Raw genomic sequence first — 26547 nt, 5'->3', positions numbered from 1 at the left:
GCGAGCCACACGGAGAGCGGGGGACGCGGGGACGAGACGTGGTGCCACGGGGCAGGGCCTAATGCGAGCGCGAAATGCCGCTGCGTGGCGATGAGGGGCATGAGGAACGCTGCTGGCGGCGCGGAGCAGCCGTGCCCCTGTGAGGCACGGAGTGGAACGCCTTGTGAATGGAATGGAACGACGGTGGTGCGTGCGTGAGTGCGCGCTAATTGTGGTTATCGGATAAAAGCCGACGCCACGGGCCGCTCTAGCATCAATGTTTAATGATCTCTGCTGCTGCTGATGACGATGCTGCTGCTGCTGCTGCCGGCGAAGCGCCGCGCGCTCCCCGCCACCTGCCAGGCGACGCGCGTGGCAGTCGCGGGGAGCAAACGGCGAGGGGGGCCCCGGTTCCATTTCCCATCGAACGCGGCGCGCTGAGCCCGCGGGCGCCGCGCCCCATCCGCGCCGCTCGCACAGCCAGAGAGGGAGGCGAGGGAGAGGGAAGGGGGACGCGAGACGAATTGCAGTCGCACTGAGTGTAAGCGATATGTAAATGCGAGCGTCCCCTGGTTAATTTGCATAGAGAACGAGCGGTAATCTCCGGCACGGGGGAGGGGTGGAAGAGTTCGCACTCGACCCAGCCCGCCCCCGTCCCCCTTTCGTGGCCGTGAGATTGCGTGAGACCGAGGGGCGCCGCGCGACCCCCTCTGCCTTGCGAGCCGCAGAAATCTCCGAGATGGGGGTGGAGGGGGGGGCTTGGGACGCAGCTTTATGGGGCCCGGGCTCGACGTGGCCCGGGTTGAGGTGGCGACCTGGGACCTCGGTGTCGGGGCCCCCGGGGGTCGCAGCTCAGCTGGTGCGGCGAGGTTGATGGCGCTCGCTGCGCGTCGCCTGTCTGAAGTCGTCTCGGTGCCGTGTGGACGGCCGTGCGTGTTTGTATATTTGTGTGGGAGCGGTGGTGAAGCGGTTAGCGCGCTGCGCTACGAACCCGGCTTCCCAAGTTTGAGTCCCGCTCACGGACAACGCCAGTGACGATTATCTGAACCGGTCCCTGGGCCTCCCCTAGGTCGACTCGGCCTCAAATAAGTACCTGCTGCGATGTGTAAACATCGACCACTCGGAAGACAAAGGCGGCCGTGCGTGGTATTAGCCACCTACCCACTCGTGTGCCGTGCCGGCCTTCGTAGATGCTCGCTGACGGCACTTGTCCTTACGGTCTGTTGCAAGGCTATACGGGTGATCTTTGTCTGTGTGCGTGCGCCTCTGCAGGAGCTGCAGTTCGAGCGGCTGACCCGCGAGCTGGAGGCGGAGCACCACAGCGTCGCCTCGCAGCTGCAGCGCTGCCGCCTCGACTCGGAGGCCGGCAGCGCGAGCAGCGTCAGGTGAGGCGTGGGGGGAGGGGCAGCACTCACCACTCAGCAGCTCACCACTCACCGCTCACCACTCACCACCACCACTCACCACAAACCACTCACCCACTCACCACTCAGCAGCTCACCACTCACCGCTCACCACGCACTACTCACCCACTCACTACTCACCAGTCAGCAGCTCACCACTCACCCACTCACCCACTCACCACTCAGCAGCTCACCACTCACCACTCACCCACTCACCACTCAGCAGCTCACCACTCTCTACCTCACCACTCACCACACACCACTCACCACTCAGCAGCTCACCACTCTCTACCTCACTACTCACCACACAGCAGCTCACCACTCACCACACACCACTCACCACTCACCCACTCACCACTCACCACTCAGCAGCTCACCACACACCACTCACCACTCACCCACTCACCACTCAGCAGCTCACCACTCACCACTCACCACGCACTACTCACCCACTCACCACTCAGCAGTCAGCACTCACCACTCAGCCACTCAGAACACACCACTCAGCAGCTCACCACTCACCACCCACCACTCACCATTCAGCAGCTCACCACTCACCCACTCACCACTCAGCAGCTCACCACTCACCACTCACCCACTCACCACTCAGCAGCTCACCACTCTCTACCTCACCACTCACCACACACCACTCAGCAGCTCACCACTCACCACTCACCACTCAGCAGCTCACCACTCTCTACCTCACTACTCACCACACAGCAGCTCACCACTCACCACACACCACTCACCACTCACCCACTCACCACTCAGCAGCTCACCACTCACCACACACCACTCACCACTCACCCACTCACCCACACACCAGCTCACCACACACCACTCACCACTCACCCACTCACCCACTCACCACTCAGCAGCTCACCACTCTCTACCTCACCACTCACCACACAGCAGCTCACCACTCACCACACACCACTCACCACTCACCCACTCACCCACTCACCACTCACCACTCAGCAGCTCACCCACTCACCACTCAGCAGCTCACCACTCTCTACCTCACCCACTCACCACTCACCACTCACCCACACACCAGCTCACCACACACCACTCACCACTCACCCACTCACCACTCACCACTCAGCAGCTCACCACTCTCTACCTCACCACTCACCACACACCACTCACCACTCAGCAGCTCACCACTCTCTACCTCACTACTCACCACACAGCAGCTCACCACTCACCACACACCACTCACCACTCACCCACTCACCACTCAGCAGCTCACCACTCACCACTCACCACACACCACTCACCACTCACCCACTCACCCACACACCAGCTCACCACACACCACTCACCACTCACCCACTCACCACTCAGCAGCTCACCACTCTCTACCTCACCACTCACCACACAGCAGCTCACCACTCACCACTCACCACTCAACAGCTCACCACTCTCTACCTCACCACTCACCACACAGCAGCTCACCACTCACCACTCAGCAGCTCACCACTCTCTACCTCACCCACTCACCACTCACCACTCACCCACACACCAGCTCACCACACACCACTCACCACTCACCACTCAGCAGCTCACCACTCTCTACCTCACCACTCAGCAGCTCACCACTCACCACTCACCCACTTACCAGCTTACCAGCTCACCACTCACCACTCAGCAGCTCACCACTCACCAGCTCACCACTCACCACTCAGCAGTTCACCACACACAGCCTCGTATAATGAGCTCCACATCGAGCCCGCGACGTGTGCGTGAGCTGCAGGTCTGACGCACGAGGCCACGTGCAGCCCCATGCCCCCTAACAGCAGACGCTTGGTACAGCGCGCGATCAATACACACAACGCGAGGTAACGGGCAGCCACGCCGCTGTTGATGAGACCCGGAAAGTCTCCACCTTGGCGTGGTCTGCGTGCGTAGGCCACGAGCTGCTGGGGGACAATGACCCCTTGACCCTGCGCGACCGAAGGCGATGGACATCGCGTGCCTGCTGTGCGTGGCTCCGTGGAACAGAACCTTGCCTGTTGCTATTTTACACGGTGGTTAATTCGCATTTGTTACTTTGATTCGCCACGACGCAGATGATTATATTTAAGCTTGAAAGATTGTATTCGTTTAGACTTTTGATTTGTTGAGAGTTATAGTGTTGCGTTGAACCAGCACACCGAGAGTCATTGCCTATAATCATCTGGCAGTTCACCAGCAGTGGTTCAAGTACGCCTGACTGCTGATGAGACACTGACTGTCGAAACCGGTCCAGAATTTACTCCTGTCAAACAACTCTGTTGGACATGATGCTCTCCCAGATGGAAGGCCGTGTGGCTGATGGGATGTGTCAAAAAAGAGTTTTTATTTGTTCACATGTTTCTTGTGGAGAGACAGCCACGGGAAGTAGGGGTGGTGTCGGCTTCGCGATGATCTTGGTGATGGCCGCGGCTCACTGTGGCGGCGGCTACGATGATGAAGTCAGCGGCTGCACGCGCGCGTGGCTCGGCCCGAGTCGGGGACGCGGGGCGAGACGGGACTCGCCTGCCCCCCCCCAGCCCCCCGCTAGCCAGCTGCGCGCTCCGCTCTCGTGAATAAAACATGCGGAGACCGACAATTGTTCCGCTCTTCGCATCCTGGCGCCTGGGATATTCTGCTCCGTGAGCCCCGTGTGCAGTTGCACTGCCTGCGCACTCGATAGCTAACGCCAGCTGTGTGCAACGTCTCCTCGACCCGTCGGCGTGAGAAATCAGAACTCCCTCGCTCATCTTCCCTGGGCTGGGCTGAGCTACTTTCGGTGAAACTGAAGAGTCTATGGCAGGCGCGAAGGCAGCGGCGCTGATTTGAATTCCAAACTCACGCGAGTGAGGCGATTTACAGCGACCCCACGTGCTTTCGCTCATGCGTGCATCATTCATCTCACCTCGGTGTCTCTGAGCCTCCCCGCGGATCGAGATTGATGGCGAAAGTGAAATGCACCCTCCCCCCCACCCTTCTCTCCACAGCTCTGCTGAGGATCCTTTCCACTGGCGACCTTCAGGTGACGACCTCACACCAACCTCACACCAACCTCACACCAACCTCACACAACCTCAAAACAAACACCACACCATGCTCACACAGTAATAGAACATCAACCTGAAACTCATTATACAGTAGGGCTGATCGATTAATCGATTTAAAATCGAAATCGCTATTTGATTCCAAAGGCTGCGATTTTTTGCAATTTGAAAAGGCATATTACTTTCTTATTGGAATTGTTAAAAAATGTTATTATTATGGTAACTTTATTTAACTTAACAATTGTTTATGTTTCAATTAAAACATTTTAATAAAGACATATTGGAAGCAATTCATATCTTTTAAGTTCTCATCCTTGCATTTAAATAAATAGAGGAGTTCATATTTTATGGTATCATGTGGTAATGCTCCATCACACATTTTAAATCTAATACACAGTCAATATTGAAATGAAGCTTGACTTAAAACATTTTTTATCACAAATCAAATCGCAATATCTGTCAGAAAAATCGCAATGAGATATGTTCCCCAAATCGTTCAGCCATATTATACAGCGAACAACGGGGGGGGGGGGGGCTCTCATCTCCACGTGCTCTTGTGGGCGGCTTCTCCGTGTGGGCCCCAGCAGCCGCTGCGGCTGCCGCTGCGTTCCCCGTGATCAGCCCCTCCGCGGGAGACGAGGGCGACTCGGAGCCCCCGGCGCCGCCCCCTCGGCGCGACCCGCAGTCCCTGGGCGCCCTGGGGGCATTTCAGCACAACAGCGGCGGCAGCAGCAGCCCTGGGGGCGCGGAGGAGGGAGACGAGTGGGTGTCGGGGGGCGGCGCCGAGCGGCGGGGGAGCCCCGAGTCCCAGGAGGCGGTGACTGCGGACGCCGGGGACGTCCCGGCGCCGCCTTCCTCCGCCTCGAGTCCCGGGAGCGGCTGGAGACTGAGCCAGGTCCCCTGCACCCACCGCGCGCCTCCCCCCCCACTCCTGGGCCCCAAACACGGCGATGGGAGGAGGGGGGCTCGGGCATCGAGGGGGGCGGGGGTGGGGGTCGCACGCACACAGCAGCGTTCGCATGCGGCGCTCGCTGCCTTGTGACGTCGCGGTGATGTGTGTGTGCGTGTCATGGCAGTGTGTGTGTGTGTCACGGCAGTGTATGTGTGTGTGCCACGGCAGTGTGTGTGTCGTCATGTCATGGCAGTGTGTGAGCGAGTACACGACACTGTATGCGTCAGACAGAGCGCGTCTTTGTGTGTATGTGTACAATGTGTATACATTTACAATTCCGCGCGCGCACGTCTACAGTGTGTGGAACGCACATGCTCGTCAACCTCGAGAGCGGTGTTCCATCGCCACCGATGCTCTCACTGTCTCCGTCGCTCTCCCCGCTCCAGGCCACGGCGTCTCCCGACGCCGCGCTCCCCGCCGGCTTCTCCGAGTTCCCGAGCAGCGCCGCGGACGCCGCGTCGCCTCCGCTCTTCACCTTCTCGTCATCGTTTGGCAGCGCCTTCCACTGCCCTCCGTCCCGTCGGGAATCCGTGGCCGTCCCCGCAGCGCAGACCAGCTCCCCTCTCCAGGCGCTCTCTCCGCAGGACGGGTCCCAGTCGCTCCAGCACCCCGAGTCGGGGAGCTCCGCGGCTCGGCGCTCGGCGTCGGAAGGCGGCAGCGGCGCCGGCAGCTCGGAGGAGGAAGTTTGCCTGGCGGAGGCAGTCGCTCGGGGCAAGGAGGCCTCGGACAGGGAGGAGGCGGCCCCGCCTCTCGCTCCCCACGGCTCGGCCTTCGGCAAAGGGGCGGGCGGCGGTGCCGCGCTGTCCAGGGTCCTGAGCGGCGCCGCCTCGGACTCCGGTCCCTGCGCGCAGCAGCCGGCGGCTCCCGCGGCGGCGCCTCTGCCCGCAGTGATGCCTCTCGCCCGTCCGGGGAAGCGGCCGCCTCCGATCCCGCCTCCCCGCTCCACGCCGCCCACGGCCAAGGCGACCGCTCCCGCTCAGGCCCCGAGCCAGGCGCCACCCCCGCCGTCCGCGCCGGTGGCGCCCGTCCCGGCCACGCGTCACGCCCTGCTCGCTCAGCGCGCCGCCGGGGGCGGGAGCGCGGAGGGGGAGGCCCTGGTGCCCGCGTGCGGCAGAGACGAGGAGCCGGGCCCGGGGGTTCCTGCTCAACGCGGGTTCCGCGCGGAGCACGACGAGGACGCGTTCAGGAGCGAGGCTCCCCTCCCGATGCAGCAGCAACAGCAGCAGCAGCTGTGTGAGCACGTGGGCCCCGCGAGCGCCACGCACTACGGCCAGCAGCAGGATGCCCAGGAGCAGTATCGAGGAAGCGAGGCCTACACGCAGCCGCACGGGGAGATGTACTCGGAGACGCCGGGGCTGGGATACAGCCCGCAGGGCTCGGAGATGTTCGGGGACGAGGCCGGAGAGAGCTACCCAGATCCGGGCGCACAGCGCTACGGCCAGGAGCGCAGCCACGCGTTCGGCCAGGAGAGGTTCTCCCACGAGGAGGCCGTGGGGGACAGCAGCCCGTACCGCGCGCCTCTCCCCGAGCAGTACACGTGGACGCTGGGGCGCAGGCGCAGGACGACCCAGGGGGCGGACGCCTACGGCAGCCACAGGGCCGGCACCGAGGCCGGCGGGGGCCCGCACGCGCAGGGGGCCCCCGCGCTCTACACGCTGACCATGGGCCGGAAGTTCACCCGGCAGGCCGCGCTGGGAGGAGAGGCCGCGTTCGGGCACCTCGGCTCGTCCGCCGACAGCTACATGGACGCGGGGGGCGGTGGGGACCCACGGGGGCAGGGGGCAGGGGACGCGGCGGCCAGGAGGATGGGACATGACCTTTACGCGCACGCCGCGGATGGCGCGTACAGCCTGTACGAGCGGCGCGGAATGCAGTTCCCGGGGCAACTCTCGGGCAAGTATCCCCTCGGGTCCCCTCGCCCCGTGTCCCCTCCCCTCGAATCCCCCGGTTCCGTGTCCCGGTGGATCCCCTCGGCCCTTGCTCCTTGTCCCCGCATCTCCTGTCCGCGGGCGTTCCGCACGCGAGGGATCGCGTCGACTGTCACGTCGAGAGCCTCGCGGTTGTGTTCCGCTGTCCTCTGCGTGCAGGCTCCCGCGTCTCGTACTCGGGCCAGCTGAGCCAGGGCGGCGGAGCCGAGCCCCCCGTCTTCCTGAACCCCGCCGAGAGCCACGGCAGCGTGGGGGGACACGCAACCCCGGGGTCGCAGTCGCCACCTCCGCTTCCCGCGCACGGGAGCTCCGCATTTTACAGCAGCACGAGTGGGTGCCCCCTCCACTCCCTCCACCCCCCCCGCCCCGCTCTCCCCCCCCCCCAATCTTTCCCAGTATCACCGCAACAATTACCGAGCAATAACGCGATCGAAGTCGGCGAACGCCGCTTTACTGCCGCATAATAACAGCAGCCGTACGCGGCGCAGCAGTTGCGTCGACTCAAAATTGACTTGGAATCAAACAATCCCACAGGGTGATTGATGGGCGCCCCGTGGCGAATCCTCGCGAGCGAACTTCACTCCGCCCCCTAATCGGCCGTTCGCGCCGCGCTACACTTCGATCTCCCGCGGCGGCAACTCCTCGTCGCAGACGGCAGTGTGCCACTCGGGGCCGGGAAGGGGGCAGAATGTGAGGAGGCGAGGGCGCGTGGACAGTCACTCGTAGCCAGCACCTCGGTGACCTCGCGGCCCGTCTGATGCTCCAGGAGGATTATCAATCGGTCGCTACCGTCACGATGTCCGCTCCGTGCTGGGGGGGGGGGGAATCCGCGACTGCGGCACCCGCCCCAGGACGGTGGCGGCGGGGAGGGCTCCGTGGCTCCGTGAGTCGCCACGTGGAGTTTAATGGATTACAGATTTGTGATTCATATTTGGAGGCCGGCGGGTGGTGGCTCACGTAGAGATTTGTAAACTCCCAAACCGCTGGGTAGCGCGGTGGTCAGGAGCTGGCAGTACAGCAAGTGGGCTCGCAAACCCAGCCTGTACGGAGTTGTCAGTGACATCCACTGCCACGCGTAGCCTTTCTCGAGACACTCGGCGATTCCTCCCACACGTACAGCACTCATAATATAAACAATCATCTCCAAACGCATGAAAAGGGAGTGTGGAGGCTCGGAGTGGCTGGATGTGCGTGTATTGTGCTACCATTGTGCTGCGTTGCCGTTGTATTATTGACCGCCTCGCCCCGGCAGTAATCCAAACAGCGGGAGTGGAGGGGCGGGTGACGCGCTCAGGCAACTCACAGCGTTTTGAGTTCAAGAGCTCCCTCCCTCGCACAGTGGTGCAATGGTTAGCGCACTGGACTTGCAATCTAGAGGGCACCAATTCAATTCCATCTCTCGGCAAGGCAGTTTGTAACATCAGGTGGGACAACCACAGCAAGAAAACAATTGCTGAAGTTATTTGACACCTACGTGACTTTACCGAAAGAACCAAAATGTATGGATACCTGCAGTCACGAAAACTTCAAATCTAGATTGAGTTTTTTTTGTTATCTCCCGCCGCCGCCTCTGTCCACCCAGCGGTGTAAATGGGCGCATTCACACCGCTGACTGGGGTAAAGTGGGGGTATCACCCATCTCTTCCTACACATCTGGTCGGCGTGGGAGAGAGTTGTGAAAATCTTTTCCGCGAGCAGTGTGCGTGAGCGAGCAATTGCACGACTGCGCTTTTACCCGTTTTACCTTAAGGGCAAATCCCACCCGCAGCCAACACCCACGCGTCTTGACCTCGCGCATAGCGGCCACGTGAGGGCACGGAGACACGAGTCTCCCTCGCGCGGGTTGGGGGCCGCGTGCTACCGTGGCTGAGCCGTCTGCCCCCCCCCCCCCCCCCGTGTCCGCTCAGTGCCTTTCAAGCGCAGCGGCAGCGGCAGCCAGCGCAACGCCCGCAGCTACCTCACCTACCAGCGGGGCAGCTTCAGCGCGGCGGCGGGGGGCACCTACGCCGAGGAGTACCGCCACTCGCCCAGCCACCACCTTTACGCGGACATCGACGCGAGCCAGAAGTCGCCCAGCCGCCAGGCGTACGTCGACCTGGAGCCGTACCGGCACTCGCCCGCGCACCAGATCTACGCGGACCCGGACTCGTACCGGCAGTCGCCCTCGTACAACGCGGAGCCGTTCCCCGACGCCTACGCGCTGCAGGCGTCGCCCGCGCTCAACCCGGAGCCCGCGGCCGCCTCGGCCGGGTACCCGGACGCCTATCGATACTCGCCGGGGCCGCTCTCAAGGGCGGAGGCCTCCGCCTACCCGCAGGCGCCCACTCAGAGCCTGGCGCCCACTCGGCAGCCGTCTCTGGATAGCATCCACAAGGACCCCAGGTGAGCACAGCCCCACGCCAGGAGCCTCGCGCGTGCCTGATGCAGCACGAACCGGGGCAGCGTTGGTGACGACGGCTTCAGACTCGGTGCCATTTATTCGACTGGCGCCACGGCTCCAGGCAGCCGGCAGCGTGGCGACGTAACATCACGTCTCGCATCAATCGCTCTTTTGTCAACCACCTGATGGATGAAGGCCTCCACATGCCGTGTCAGTCATGGGGGCTGTTTGACCATACTTCACCAAAGCTGGTCACTGCGGAAGCGGTGGCACAGTGGTTCGCGCACGCACTGCCCCATCGACCTGACCATCCGAGTTCAATTCCGGGCCACCTCTAAACATCAGAGACGCGCGATATCTCAACGGCCCCGTGCCTGCTTCCTCCGCTCAGCTACAAACGCACAATGCCCAGCGTGGTGAAGTATCGCTCAATCAACCCCAATGAGCGACGCGGTGGAGTGACGCCTAAATTCGTACAACAGTGGACTGAACGGGGCTTTAAATCGCCGTCAATTGTTATCTTCTCTTAAAACGCGATCCTGGGCCGTGGCGCACGCAGCTGAGATTGCCTCCGCCATCCTAAGGGGGTCGTGTTGTCATAAATTGAAACCCAATTATCACCACGTTCATTCCAATCATTGGCAGCGCCGCGATGCCACGGGCGTCGTTAATTGCCAGCTGCACGTGCCGAGGTGAAGTGTCACGTCAGTGAGGGAGACCCCGAGGCTGTCTCCAACCCATAATCGCCCCCCCCCCGCGGCCCCCAGCCCCCAGCCCCGCCCCCCACTATCTCCAATTTCCACACAAATCGTGGCACGTGCTCCCCGGCAGCATCAGAGAGCTCCATCCATCACACCCAGAGCTCGGCCTGCTGCGGGTGGTGGCGCTGTGCGTGTGTGCACGTGTTTGTCTGCGTGTGTCTATACGGGGGTTCCTTGTCTTTTGTATCGGGGAGCGGTGGTGTAGCGGTCAGCGCTACGCTGCACTACGAACCCGGCAACCCGAGTTTGATTCCCGATGTGGCCAACACAACACCGGTGACGATTATCTGAACCGGTCCTCGGCCTCCCCTGGGTTGAGTCAGCTTCTAACGAGTACCTGGTGCGGTGTGTAAACTTCGCTACTGGGGAGACAAAGGCGGCCGGGCGTGGTTCTGACCACCCATCCCCTCGTGTACCGTGCCGGCCTTCATAGGTGCTCGCTAACATCACTTGCCCCAACAGTCTGTTAAAGGCTATAGGGTGAACTTTTGTCTTTATCTCTGTTGTGTTGGATGTCGTGTGGGTACTGTGTGTAGGTGACATCTGAACTCTGTAATGTAAACACGTAGTGTGTGTTCATCATCAACAGTGATCGATCCACTGCTGGATTAAGGCCACTTAAAGCCACCACATCTCACCATCTTGAGTATGCTACAACAGTAAACATAATGCATGAGTTTTTATCTTATTTATAATAGTGTCCGTGTTATATGCGCGTGTCGAGTAATGTGTACATATTAGTAACTAGTATGTGTATCTTTTATATCGTATCTCTTGTGTAGGTATAGTTAGTATTGTGTATACGTTGTGTACATTGTATCTAGTATTGTATCTAGCGTGTGCTTGTGTTTATGTATTTTGTACATTGTGTGTCCATTATGTGCTTGTCTTGTGTATATATTTTGTGTGTATCTACCATGTGCTGCTATTGTGTACATCGTGGGGAGCAGTGTCCTTCATTTCAGGGCCCGCGGGCCCCTGGCGGCCCCTGGTGGCCTTTAGTTCGGCCCCCTGACGTGCCGCCCCCGACAGGACACATCACGTGACAACACATACACATCACGTGACAACACATACACATCACGTGACAGCACATACACATCACGTGACAACATATACACATCACGTGACAGCACATACACATCACGTGACAGCACACACACATCACGTGACAGAACATACACATCACGTGACAACACATATACATCACGTGACAACACACACACAGCGCGTGACAACACATATACATCATGTGACAGCACATACACATCACGTGACAGCACACACACATCACGTGACAGCACATACACATGACGTGACAACACATATACATCACGTGACAACACACACATCACGTGACAGCACACACACACATCACGTGACAGCACACACACATCACGTGACAGCACATACACATCACGTGACAGCTCATACACATCACGTGACAGCACGTACACATCACGTGACAACACATACATATCACGTGACAGCACATACACATCACGTGACAACACATACACATCACGTGACAGCACACACGCAGCACGTGACAACACACACACACATCACGTGACAACACATACACATCACGTGACAGCACATACACATCACGTGACAACACATACACATCACGTGACAACACACACACAGCACGTGACAACACATACACATCACGTGACAACACATACACATCACGTGACAGCACATACACATCACGTGACAACACATACACATCACGTGACAACACACACACAGCACGTGACAACACACACACACATCACGTGACAACACATACACATCACGTGACAACACACACACAGCACGTGACAGCACATACACATCACGTGATAACACATACACATCACGTGACAACACATACACATCACGTGACAACACATACACATCACGTGACAACACACACACACATCACGTGACAACACATACACATCACGTGACAACACATACACATCACGTGACAACACACACGCATCACGTGACAACACATACACATCACGTTACAACACATACACATCACGTGACAACACACACGCATCACGTGACAACACATACACATCACGTGACAACACACACGCATCACGTTACAGCACATACACATCATGTGACAACACATACACATCACGTGACAGCACATACACATCACGTGACAACACGTACATATCACGTGACAACACATACACATCACGTGACAACACACATGCATCACGTGACAACACATACACATCACGTGACAGCACATACACATCACGTGACAGCACACACACATCACGTGACAACACACACACATCACGTGACAACACATACACATCACGTGACAACACATACACATCACGTGACAACACATGCACATCATGTGACAACACATACACATCACGTGACAACACATACACATCACGTGACAACACATACACATCACGTGACAGCGCATACACATCACGTGACAACACACACACATCATGTGACAACACATACACATCACGTGACAGCACATACACATCACGTGACAACACACACATCACGTGACAACACATACACATCACGTGACAACACATACACATCATGTGACAACACATACACATCACATGACAACACATACACATCACGTGACAGCACATACACATCATGTGACAACACATACACATCACGTGACAACACACACACATCACGTGACAACACATACACATCACGTGACAACACACACATCACGTGACAGCACATACACATCATGTGACAACACATACACATCACGTGACAACACACACACATCACGTGACAACACACACGCATCACGTGACAACACATACACATCACGTTACAACACATACACATCACGTGACAACACACGCATCACGTGACAACACATACACATCACGTGACAACACACACGCATCACGTGACAACACATACACATCATGTGACAACACATACACATCACGTGACAGCGCATACACATCACGTGACAACACGTACATATCACGTGACAACACATACACATCACGTGACAACACACACGCATCACGTGACAACACATACACATCACGTGACAGCACATATACATCACGTGACAGCACACATACATCACGTGACAACACACACACACATCACGTGACAACACATACACATCACGTGACAACACATACACATCACGTGACAACACATACACATCATGTGACAACACATACACATCACGTGACAACACATACACATCACGTGACAACACATACACATCACGTGACAGCGCATATACATCACGTGACAACACACACACATCATGTGACAACACATACACATCACGTGACAGCACATACACATCACGTGACAACACACACATCACGTGACAACACATACACATCATGTGACAACACATACACATCACGTGACAACACATACACATCACGTGACAGCACATACACATCACGTGACAACACACACATCACGTGACAACACATACACATCACGTGACAACACATACACATCATGTGACAACACATACACATCACGTGACAACACATACACATCACGTGACAACACATACACATCACGTGACAGCGCATATACATCACGTGACAACACACACACATCATGTGACAACACATACACATCACGTGACAGCGCATACACATCACGTGACAACACACACATCACGTGACAACACATACACATCATGTGACAACACATACACATCACGTGACAACACACACATCACGTGACAACACATACACATCATGTGACAACACATACACATCACGTGACAACACATACACATCACGTGACAGCACATACACATCATGTGACAACACATACACATCACGTGACAACACACACACATCACGTGACAACACATACACATCACGTGACAACACACACATCACGTGACAACACATATATAGCACGTGACAGCACATACACATCACGTGACAGCACGTACACATCACGTGACAACACACACACATCACTTGACAACACATACACAGCACGTGACAACACCCCACCACGCTGTCAAGCCCCAATGGTTTCAAATGCGTGGCGGCCCTCGCTCACGCTGATGATGTCTTATCGGCGAAAGTTACTCCCCTCTGTAAATGAGTGAAGTTCCCCGGTGTATGTCGTGTCCTTGTGTTGTGTATTCATTGTGTCTATGTGGTGTAGGCACAGGACAGCTCTCGACCTTGCGGTGCCCCTCTGCCAGTTCCCGACAGAGTTGTGCCCTCCGTGCGAGCGCAGGGAGTTCGCGTGGCGGGACCCGGACCTCCCCGAGGTCATTCAGATGCTGCAGCACGAGTTTCCCTCCGTGCAGGCGAACGCCGCGGCGTACCTGCAGCACGTGTGCTTTGGGGATGACTTAGTCAAGGCCCAGGTGAGTCCTGGAGGGTGCGGGTGACCCGGTGGTGGCCCTGTTGGCGGGCTGACACGCGTGCGTCAGGCGGAGTTGATCGCAAGGTGAAGAGCGTCTCTGGAGTCGTGATATGGGGGGCGTCTGAGACTGAAGAGTCCATCTTTGGGGTTCGGCGAGCAGTTGGGGAAGGCGAATGTCTCTAGGGTGGGATAGTGGGTTTATGGGATTAAACAGGGGGTCTCTAGGGTTGGATAGTGGGTTTATGGGATTGAACAGCGGGTCTCTAGGGTTGGATAGTGGGTTTATGGGATTGAACAGGGGGTCTCTAGGGTGGGATAGTGGGTTTATGGGATTGAACAGGGGGTCTCTAGGGTGGGATAGTGGGTTTATGGGATTGAACAGGGGGTCTCTAGGGTGGGATAGTGGGTTTATGGGATTGAACAGGGGGTCTCTAGGGTGGGATAGTGGGTTTATGGGATTGAACAGGGGGGTCTCTAGGGTTGGATAGTGGGTTTATGGGATTGAACAGGGGGTCTCTAGGGTGGGATAGTGGGTTTATGGGATTGAACAGGGGGTCTCTAGGGTGGGATAGTGGGTTTATGGGATTGAACAGGGGGGTTTCTAGGGTGGGATAGTGGGTTTATGGGATTGAACAGGGGGTCTCTAGGGTGGGATAGTGGGTTTATGGGATTGAACAGGGGGTCTCTAGGGTTGGATAGTGGGTTTATGGGATTGAACAGGGGGTCTCTAGGGTTGGATAGTGGGTTTATGGGATTGAACAGGGGGTCTCTAGGGTTGGATAGTGGGTTTATGGGATTGAACAGGGGGGTCTCTAGGGTTGGATAGTGGGTTTATGGGATTGAACAGGGGGTCTCTAGGGTGGGATAGTGGGTTTATGGGATTGAACAGGGGGTCTCTAGGGTGGGATAGTGGGTTTATGGGATTGAACAGGGGGTCTCTAGGGTGGGATAGTGGGTTTATGGGATTGAACAGGGGGGTCTCTAGGGTTGGATAGTGGGTTTATGGGATTGAACAGGGGGTCTCTAGGGTGGGATAGTGGGTTTATGGGATTGAACAGGGGGTCTCTAGGGTGGGATAGTGGGTTTATGGGATTGAACAGGGGGTCTCTAGGGTGGGATAGTGGGTTTATGGGATTGAACAGGGGGTCTCTAGAGTTGGAAAGTGGGTTTATGGGATTGAACAGGGGGTCTCTAGGGTTGGAAAGTGGGTTTATGGGATTAAACAGGGGGTCTCTAGGGTGGGATAGTGGGTTTATGGGATTGAACAGGGGGTCTCTAGGGTGGGATAGTGGGTTTATGGGATTGAACAGGGGGTCTCTAGGGTTGGAAAGTGGGTTTATGGGATTGAACAGGGGGTCTCTAGGGTTGGAAAGTGGGTTTATGGGATTGAACAGGGGGTCTCTAGGGTGGGATAGTGGGTTTATGGGATTGAACAGGGGGTCTCTAGGGTGGGATAGTGGGTTTATGGGATTGAACAGGGGGTCTCTAGGGTGGGATAGTGGGTTTATGGGATTGAACAGGGGGTCTCTAGGGTGGGATAGTGGGTTTATGGGATTGAGAATGGGGTCTTTAGGGTTGGATAGTGGGTTTATGGGATTGAACAGGGGGTCTATAGGGTGGGATAGTGGGTTTATGGGATTGAGCATGGGGTCTTTAGGGTTGGATAGTGGGTTTATGGGATTGAACAGAGGGTCTCTAGGGTGGGATAGTGTGTTTATGGGATTGAGCATGGGGTCTTTAGGGTTGGATAGTGGGTTTATGGGATTGAACAGGGGGTCTCTAGGGTGGGATAGTGGGTTTATGGGATTGAACAGGGGGTCTCTAGGGTGGGATAGTGGGTTTATGGGATTGAACAGGGGGTCTCTAGGGTGGGATAGTGGGTTTATGGGATTGAACAGGGGGTCTCTAGGGTGGGATAGTGGGTTTATAGGATTGAGCAGGGGGTCTTTAGGGTTGGATAGTGGGTTTATGGGATTGAACAGGGGGTCTCTAGGGTTGGATAGTGGGTTTATGGGATTGAACATGGGGTCTTTAGGGTTGGATAGTGGGTTTATGGGATTGAACAGGGGGTCTCTAGGGTTGGATAGTGGGTTTATGGGATTGAGCAGGGGGTCTCTAGGGTGGGATAGTGGGTTTATGGGATTGAACAGGGGGTCTCTAGGGTGGGATAGTGGGTTTATGGGATTGAACAGGGGGTCTCTAGGGTGGGATAGTGGGTTTATGGGATTGAGCATGGGGTCTTTAGGGTAGGATAGTGGGTTTATGGGATTGAACAGGGGGTCTCTAGGGTGGGATAGTGGGTTTATGGGATTGAGCAGGGGGTCTCTAAGGTGGGATAGTGGGTTTATGGGATTGAACAGGGGGTCTCTAGGGTGGGATAGTGGGTTTATGGGATTGAGCATGGGGTCTTTAGGGTTGGATAGTGGGTTTATGGGATTGAACAGGGGGTCTCTAGGGTGGGATAGTGGGTTTATGGGATTGAGCATGGGGTCTTTAGGGTTGGATAGTGGGTTTATGGGATTGAGCAGGGGGTCTCTAGGGTGGGATAGTGGGTTTATGGGATTGAGCATGGGGTCTTTAGGGTTGGATAGTGGGTTTATGGGATTGAACAGGGGGTCTCTAGGGTGGGATAGTGGGTTTATGGGATTGAACAGGGGGTCTCTAGGGTTGGATAGTGGGTTTATGGGATTGAGCATGGGGTCTCTAGGGTGGGATAGTGGGTTTATGGGATTGAACAGGGGGTCTCTAGGGTTGGATAGTGGGTTTATGGGATTGAGCATGGGGTCTCTAGGGTGGGATAGTGGGTTTATGGGATTGAACAGGGGGTCTCTAGGGTTGGATAGTGGGTTTATGGGATTGAACAGGGGGTCTCTAGGGTGGGATAGTGGGTTTATGGGATTGAACAGCGGGTCTCTAGGATGGGATAGTGGGTTTATGGGATTGAGCATGGGGTCTCTAGGGTGGGATAGTGGGTTTTTGGGATTGAACAGGGGGTCTCTAGGGTTGGATAGTGGGTTTATGGGATTGAGCAGGGGGTCTCTAGGGTGGGATAGTGGGTTTATGGGATTGAACAGGGGGTCTCTAGGGTGGGATAGTGGGTTTATGGGATTGAACAGGGGGTCTCTAGGGTTGGATAGTGGGTTTATGGGATTGAGCAGGGGGTCTCTAGGGTGGGATAGTGGGTTTATGGGATTGGACAGGGGGTCTCTAGGGTGGGATAGTGGGTTTATGGGATTGAGCAGGGGGTCTCTAAGGTGGGATAGTGGGTTTATGGGATTGAACAGAGGGTCTCTAGGGTGGGATAGTGGGTTTATGGGATTAAACAGGGGGTCTCTAGGGTGGGATAGTGGGTTTATGGGATTGAACAGGGGGTCTCTAGGGTGGGATAGTGGGTTTATGGGATTGAACAGGGGGTTTCTAGGGTGGGATAGTGGGTTTATGGGATTGGACCGGGGGTCTCTAGGGTGGGATAGTGGGTTTATGGGATTGAGCAGGGGGTCTCTAGGGTGGGATAGTGGGTTTATGGGATTGAACAGGGGGTCTCTAGGGTGGGATAGTGGGTTTATGGGATTGAACAGGGGGTCTCTAGGGTAGGATAGTGGGTTTATGGGATTAAACAGGGGGTCTCTAGGGTGGGATAGTGGGTTTATGGGATTGAACAGGGGGTCTCTAGGGTGGGATAGTGGGTTTATGGGATTGAACAGGGGGTCTCTAGGGTGGGATAGTGGGTTTATGGGATTAAACAGGGGGTCTCTAGGGTGGGATAGTGGGTTTATGGGATTGAGCAGGGGGTCTCTAGGGTGGGATAGTGGGTTTATGGGATTGAACAGGGGGTCTCTAGGGTGGGATAGTGGGTTTATGGGATTGAACAGGGGGTCTCTAGGGTGGGATAGTGGGTTTATGGGATTAAACAGGGGGTCTCTAGGGTGGGATAGTGGGTTTATGGGATAGAGCAGGGGGTCTCTAGGGTGGGATAGTGGGTTTATGGGATTGAACAGGGGGTCTCTAGGGTGTGATAGTGGGTTTATGGGATTGGACAGGGGGTCTCTAGGGTGGGATAGTGGGTTTATGGGATTGAACATGGGATCTTTAGGGTTGGATAGTGGGTTTATGGGATTGAACAGGGGGTCTCTAGGGTGGGATAGTGGGTTTATGGGATTGAACAGGGGGGTCTTTAGGGTGGGATAGTGGGTTTATGGGATTGAACAGGGGGGTCTCTGGGGTGGGATAGTGGGTTTATGGGATTGAACAGGGGGTCTCTAGGGTGGGATAGTGGGTTTATGGGATTGAACAGGGTGTCTCTAGGGTGGGATAGTGGGTTTATGGGATTGAACAGGGGGTCTCTAGTGTGGGATAGTGGGTTTATGGGATTGAACAGGGGGTCTCTAGTGTGGGATAGTGGGTTTATGGGATTGAACAGGGGGTCTCTAGTGTGGGATAGTGGGTTTATGGGATTGAACAGGGGGTCTCTAGGGTGGGATAGTGGGTTTATGGGTTTGAACAGGGGGTCTCTAGGGTGGGATAGTGGGTTTATGGGATTGAACAGGGGGTCTCTAGGGTGGGATAGTGGGTTTATGGGATTGAACAGGGGGGACTCTAGGGTTGGATAGTGGGTTTATGGGATTGAACAGGGGGTCTCTAGGGTGGGATAGAGGGTTTATGGGATTGAACAGGGGGTCTCTAGGGTTGGAAAGTGGGTTTATGGGATTGAACAGGGGGTCTCTAGGGTGGGATAGTGGGTTTATGGGATTGAACAGGGGGTCTCTGGGGTGGGATTGTGGGTTTATATGATTGAAAAGGGGGTCTCTAGGGTTGGAAAGTGGGTTTATGGGATTGGACAAGGGGTCTCTGGGGTGGGATTGTGGGTTTATGTGATTGAACAGGGGGTCTCTAGGGTGGGATAGTGGGTTTATGGGATTGAACAGGGGGTCTCTAGGGTAGGATAGTGGGTTTATGGGATTGGACAGGGGGTCTCTAGGGTGGGATAGTCGGTTTATGGGATTGAACATGGGATCTTTAGGGTTGGATAGTGGGTTTATGGGATTGAACAGGGGGGTCTTTAGGGTGGGATAGTGGGTTTATGGGATTGGACAGGGGGTCTCTATGGTGGGATAGTGGGTTTATGGGATTGAACATGGGATCTCTAGGGTGGGATAGTGGGTTTATGGGATTGAACAGGGGGGTCTTTAGGGTGGGATAGTGGGTTTATGGGATTGAACAGGGGGGTCTCTGGGGTGGGATAGTGGGTTTATGGGATTGAACAGGGGGTCTCTAGGGTGGGATAGTGGGTTTATGGGATTGAACAGGGTGTCTCTAGGGTGGGATAGTGGGTTTATGGGATTGAACAGGGGGTCTCTAGTGTGGGATAGTGGGTTTATGGGATTAAACAGGGGGTCTCTAGTGTGGGATAGTGGGTTTATGGGATTGAACAGGGGGTCTCTAGTGTGGGATAGTGGGTTTATGGGATTGAACAGGGGGTCTCTAGGGTGGGATAGTGGGTTTATGGGATTGAACAGGGGGTCTCTAGGGTGGGATAGTGGGTTTATGGGATTGAACAGGGGGTCTCTAGGGTGGGATAGTGGGTTTATGGGATTGAACAGGGGGGTCTCTAGGGTTGGATAGTGGGTTTATGGGATTGAACAGGGGGTCTCTAGGGTGGGATAGTGGGTTTATGGGATTGAACAGGGGGTCTCTAGGGTTGGAAAGTGGGTTTATGGGATTGAACAGGGGGTCTCTAGGGTGGGATAGTGGGTTTATGGGATTGAACAGGGGGTCTCTGGGGTGGGATTGTGGGTTTATGTGATTGAACAGGGGGTCTCTAGGGTTGGAAAGTGGGTTTATGGGATTGAACAGGGGGTCTCTGGGGTGGGATTGTGGGTTTATGTGATTGAACAGGGGGTCTCTAGGGTGGGATAGTGGGTTTATGGGATTGAACAGGGGGTCTCTAGGGTAGGATAGTGGGTTTATGGGATTGAACAGGGGGTCTCTAGGGTTGGATAGTGGGTTTATGGGATTGAACAGGGGGTCTCTAGTGTGGGATAGTGGGTTTATGGGATTGAACAGGGGGTCTCTAGTGTGGGATAGTGGGTTTATGTGATTGAACAGGGGGTCTCTAGTGTGGGATAGTGGGTTTATGGGATTGAACAGGGGGTCTCTAGGGTGGGATAGTGGGTTTATGGGATTGAACAGGGGGTCTCTAGGGTGGGATAGTGGGTTTATGGGATTGAACAGGGGGTCTCTAGGGTGGGATAGTGGGTTTATGGGATTGAACAGGGGGTCTCTGGGGTGGGATAGTGGGTTTATGGGATTGAACAGGGGGGTCTCTAGGGTTCGATAGTGGGTTTATGGGATTGAACAGGGGGTCTCTAGGGTGGGATAGTGGGTTTATGGGATTGAACAGGGGGTCTCTAGGGTTGGAAAGTGGGTTTATGGGATTGAACAGGGGGTCTCTAGGGTGGGATAGTGGGTTTATGGGATTGAACAGGGGGTCTCTAGGGTGGGATAGTGGGTTTATGGGATTGAACAGGGGGGTCTCTAGGGTTGGATAGTGGGTTTATGGGATTGAACAGGGGGTCTCTAGGGTGGGATAGTGGGTTTATAGGATTGAACAGGGGGTCTCTAGGGTTGGAAAGTGGGTTTATGGGATTGAACAGGGGGTCTCTAGGGTGGGATAGTGGGTTTATGGGATTGAACAGGGGGTCTCTGGGGTGGGATTGTGGGTTTATGTGATTGAACAGGGGGTCTCTAGGGTTGGAAAGTGGGTTTATGGGATTGAACAGGGGGTCTCTGGGGTGGGATTGTGGGTTTATGTGATTGAACAGGGGGTCTCAAGGGTGGGATAGTGGGTTTATGGGATTGAACAGGGGGTCTCTAGGGTAGGATAGTGGGTTTATGGGATTGAACAGGGGGTCTCTAGGGTTGGATAGTGGGTTTATGGGATTGAACAGGGGGTCTCTAGTGTGGGATAGTGGGTTTATGGGATTGAACAGGGGGTCTCTAGTGTGGGATAGTGGGTTTATGGGATTGAACAGGGGGTCTCTAGTGTGGGATAGTGGGTTTATGGGATTGAACAGGGGGTCTCTAGGGTGGGATAGTGGGTTTATGGGATTGAACAGGGGGTCTCTAGGGTGGGATAGTCGGTTTATGGGATTGAACAGGGGGTCTCTAGGGTGGGATAGTGGGTTTATGGGATTGAACAGGGGGTCTCTGGGGTGGGATAGTGGGTTTATGGGATTGAACAGGGGGGTCTCTAGGGTTGGATAGTGGGTTTATGGGATTGAACAGGGGGTCTCTAGGGTGGGATAGTGGGTTTATGGCATTGAACAGGGGGTCTCTAGGGTTGGAAAGTGGGTTTATGGGATTGAACAGGGGGTCTCTAGGGTGGGATAGTGGGTTTATGGGATTGAACAGGGGGGTCTCTGGGGTGGGATTGTGGGTTTATGTGATTGAACAGGGGGTCTCTAGGGTGGGATAGTGGGTTTATGGGATTGAACAGGGGGTCTCTAGGGTGGGATAGTGGGTTTATGGGATTGAACAGGGGGTCTCTAGGGTGGGATAGTGGGTTTATGGGATTGAACAGGGGGTCTCTAGGGTGGGATAGTGGGTTTATGGGATTGAACAGGGGGTCTCTAGGGTGGGATAGTGGGTTTATGGGATTGAACAGGGGGTCTCTGGGGTGGGATTGTGGGTTTATGGGATTGAACAGGGGGTCTCTAGGGTCGGATAGTGGGTTTATGGGATTGAACAGGGGGTCTCTAGGGTGGGATAGTGGGTTTATGGGATTGAACAGGGGGTCTCTATGGTGGGATAGTGGGTTTATTTGATTGAACAGGGGGTCTCTAGGGTGGGATAGTGGGTTTATGGGATTGAACAGGGGGTCTCTAGGGTGGGATTGTGGGTTTATGGGATTGAACAGGGGGTCTCTAGGGTGGGATAGTGGGTTTATGGGATTGAGCAGGGGGTCTCTAGGGTTGGATAGTGGGTTTATGGGATTGAACATGGGATCTTTAGGGTTGGATAGTGGGTTTATGGGATTGAACAGGGGGTCTCTAGGGTGGGATAGTGGGTTTATGGGATTGAGCAGGGGGTCTCTAGGGTGGGATAGTGGGTTCATGGGATTGAACAGGGGGTCTCTAGGGTGGGATAGTGGGTTTATGGGATTGAACAGGGGGTCTCTAGGGTGGGATAGTGGGTTTATGGGATTGGACAGGGGGTCTCTAGGGTGGGATAGTGGGTGTATGGTATTGAGCAGGGGGTCTCTAGGGTGGGATAGTGGGTTTATGGGATTGAACAGGGGGTCTCTAAGGTGGGATAGTGGGTTTATGGGATTGGACAGGGGGTCTCTAGGGTGGGATAGTGGGTTTATGGGATTGAACATGGGATCTTTAGGGTTGGATAGTGGGTTTATGGGATTGAACATGGGATCTTTAGGGTTAGATAGTGGGTTTATGGGATTGAACAGGGGGTCTCTAGGGTGGGATAGTGGGTTTATGGGATTGAACAGGGGGTCTCTAGGGTGGGATAGTGGGAAATCTTAATTTTAGAACTTTCGTGACTGCAGGAATTATTATTTGTTTCTTTCGGTTAAGTCACGTCTAAAGATAAAATAATAAATTAAATTAAATAATAGAATACGACGTTTGCAATCGAAACGTCGTATTCTATTATTTAATTTAATTTATTATTTTATCTTTAGACGTGACTTAACCGAAAGAAACAAATAATAATGGGATAGTGGGTTTATGGGATTGAACAGGGGGTCTCTAGGGTGGGATAGTGGGTTTATGGGATTGAACAGGGGGTCTCTAGGGTGGGATAGTGGGTTTATGGGATTGAACAGGGGGTCTCTAGGGTGGGATAGTGGGTTTATGGGATTGAACAGGGGGTCTCTAGGGTGGGATAGTGGGTTTATGGGATTGAACAGGGGGGTCTCTAGGGTGGGATAGTGGGTTTATGGGATTGAACAGGGGGGTCTCTAGGGTGGGATAGTGGGTTTATGGGATTGAACAGGGGGTCTCTAGGGTTGGGGCAGAGGTCTATTGAGTTGACAGAGTTGTGATGCCGGGCGGAGATGGAGACACGTGGTGGTGGTGGTGGTGGTCCCGCTGTCTCGGATGGCTGTTCCCAAGTAGCGATAAACGGCATGGCGAGAGCGTGGTGCGGGTGTGAACGCGTGAATCGCTGCTCACAGCAGCGTCGAGCCGAGACGCCTCCGTGTTCCGCATGCTTATTTTAGGCTCGGCTAGGGAGAGCGTCGTGCTGGCTTCCGTCAGTCTCATCTCGGTGTCACGAACAACAGCACTCTTAGCTTATCCGGGAACAGCCTCAAGGAACTCGGTAACCATTGAGCAGAGTTCCGGGAAGACGCCGTCGTGTGGATACGTTGCCAGGGTTTTGTGCCCGCGTAGCCCGTGTAGGCGACTCACCTGAGCTCGCTCGGGCTCACCTGAGCTCACCCGCGCGCAGGTGCGTCGCTTGGGCGGGGTGCCGCTGCTTGTGGAGCTGCTGGATCACCGCGTGGCCGAGGTTCATCGTGGGGCCTGCGGGGCCCTGCGCAACCTCGTGTACGGCCGCGCCAACGACGACAACAAAGTGGCGGCACGCAGCTGCATGGGCATCCCGGCCCTGGTGCGGCTCCTGCGCAAGTCTGCCGATCCCGAGACGCGAGAGCTCGTCACGGGTACGTTCTCGTCCTCATTACCGCGTCCCACAGAGCTGCTGGTGATTGACAGCGGAGATGAATCTCACCGCATCCGTCACCTCGTGCGCCTTGGTCACTCGCACTGCGCGAGTGTGGAGCTGATAAGAGTGTGGAGCCCTGGGAAAGTTTTGCCGGTTATCTTTTCGATCCGCGTGTATGTTCATGACATTTCGGTTGGGTTTCTTTTCCGATTTCTATTGCTTCATTGCTGTGACTTTGTTTTTACGTTGTTGCTTTTGTCATTTTGGTGACCCCGGCTCACTCTTGCAATTGAGACTCATCCAGGTCTCTCGACCTCTCACCCCGTTACACAAAATAAACTTGTGAGCAATCCACCGAGGGACGCGCACCAGCGCGCCACACACTGGCCGAGCGTGCCCGCAGCGAGAGGGAGACGCCGGACTGAGCCGTCCTGCTCGTCCCACAGGGGTGCTGTGGAACCTGTCCTCGTGCGACTCGCTCAAGATGCCCATCATCCAGGACGCGCTGGCGGCGCTCACACACCTCGTGCTGATGCCACAGCTGCCGGGTTCGGGCCCCGTGCTGCACGACCTGACGGACGCGGGCCCTGCGGGACACACGCTCACCAACACCACGGGCTGCCTCCGGTAACGGCCGCCGCGGGCACCGGGTGCGATTGACGCCGGACGCGGGAGCGCGGTCGTCTTGGCGCAGTGCCGACCCCCGCTTTCCCGTGTCGCAGGAACGTGAGCTCGGCGGGCGAGGACGCGCGCAAGCGCATGCGGGAGTGCGAGGGGCTGGTGGAGGCGCTGCTCGGCATTATCCGCTCCGCGCTTGGCACCAGCGGCGTTAACAGCAAGGTGAGCGCCGCGGCCGGCGCGACCCGCGCAATCGGGGATCCACGCCCGCGTGGGGGAGTGGGGGGCTGTGGCGGGGCTCCGAGGCTCACGCCCTCACCCAGGCCGGGCGTGCCGTGCGCGCAGGTGGTGGAGAACGCGGTGTGCGTGCTGCGCAACCTCTCGTACCGCCTGGAGGCGGAGACTCGGCAGGGCCGCCAGACGCGCGGCGAGGACGAGCGCGGCTCCACGCCGGGTGGACGCGGCGCCGCCTCCAAAGACGACTCCAGCTGCTGGGGCCGGCGGCGCAGGAAAAAACAGCCCGACGCCGAGGTGTGGCTGCCACTCGCGGGCAGGGGGTGGCCCCAACACGAACACGGGTTGCGTGCCCCGAGTCTGTGTTTGCGCGCGTGTGCCTGCGTGTGCCTGCGCGTGCCTGCGTAAAGCGAGCGTGGCGCTCTCGTGTAACCGAGTACATCCAGATCCAGGCAAATCCTTTCTGAGTCTCGAGACTTTTCCAGCAAGGCCCTGCATGAGGATGTGTAGCCATTCTGTTATTGCGCTTTTAAGCAGTTGTACTCACGCATACGAGGATATAACACTCGCACATCCACACAGATGGGCTTAGCAACACCCTGGCTGTACGGCCAGAGCCACGTCGTGATGGTCGTCGGGTCGACGCACCGCGCCGCACGGGGTAAAACGCGGGTCCGTGGGAGTCCCTCCCAACCCCCCCCCCCCCCCCCCCATTTGTTCGGTTGCGCAGTGGGACGGCGCGGGGCCCCTGCCGGACTCAGGGGAGCAGCCCCGTGGGGCCGAGCTTCTCTGGCACCCGAACGTGGCCAAGCCGTACCTGGCACTGCTCGCCGAGTGCTCCAACCCCGACACCCTCGAGGGGTCGGCCGGCGCGCTGCAAAACCTGGCGGCCGGATCTTGGAAGGTGGGCGGCTGTCGCCGACACACAACTGTTTTATGTGGGCTATGAAGAAGGGCCATTGCCCAAAACGTCGCATGTTATTTTAATTTAAAGGCCACAGTATTATTGATTAATGTAGTTTTAAGCACACCGCGCTACGATGCGAGTTCGATTCCCGATCATGGCCAACACCGGTAACAATTATCTGAACCAGTCATGGGCCTCCCCTAGGTCGACCCGGTCTTAAATGAGTACCTGGTGCGGTGTTTCAACATCGCTTCGAGTGAGTCGAAGGCGGCCGGGTGTAGTGCTGGTCCCG

At 56.1% G+C, this 26547-nt stretch overlaps 1 protein-coding gene across 11 annotated transcripts in view; it reads left to right on the top strand.

Moving 5' to 3' along the window:
• The window catches only part of LOC144934391 (uncharacterized), a 135786-nt gene that overhangs the window by 104243 nt on the left and 4996 nt on the right, over nucleotides 1–26547 (top strand). For 10 of the 11 annotated variants that reach the window (XM_078860101.1, XM_078860098.1, XM_078860104.1 and 7 more), the window contains 12 exons: nucleotides 1252–1364; nucleotides 4364–4398; nucleotides 5005–5315; nucleotides 5759–7265; nucleotides 7460–7630; nucleotides 9208–9682; nucleotides 14684–14816; nucleotides 24281–24494; nucleotides 24943–25123; nucleotides 25219–25336; nucleotides 25460–25645; nucleotides 26079–26252. In XM_078860101.1, the coding sequence (XP_078716227.1) occupies nucleotides 1252–1364; nucleotides 4364–4398; nucleotides 5005–5315; nucleotides 5759–7265; nucleotides 7460–7630; nucleotides 9208–9682; nucleotides 14684–14816; nucleotides 24281–24494; nucleotides 24943–25123; nucleotides 25219–25336; nucleotides 25460–25645; nucleotides 26079–26252 (3618 nt within the window). The remainder of the gene's footprint in view (nucleotides 1–1251; nucleotides 1365–4363; nucleotides 4399–5004; nucleotides 5316–5758; nucleotides 7266–7459; nucleotides 7631–9207; nucleotides 9683–14683; nucleotides 14817–24280; nucleotides 24495–24942; nucleotides 25124–25218; nucleotides 25337–25459; nucleotides 25646–26078; nucleotides 26253–26547) is intronic. The other variant, XM_078860095.1, reaches the window with a different exon arrangement.

Source organism: Lampetra fluviatilis, chromosome 10 (genome assembly GCF_964198595.1).
Source record: "Lampetra fluviatilis chromosome 10, kcLamFluv1.1, whole genome shotgun sequence".
NCBI classification, from domain to species: Eukaryota; Metazoa; Chordata; class Hyperoartia; order Petromyzontiformes; family Petromyzontidae; genus Lampetra; species Lampetra fluviatilis.
This window is presented reverse-complemented; position numbering and strand designations above follow the sequence as displayed.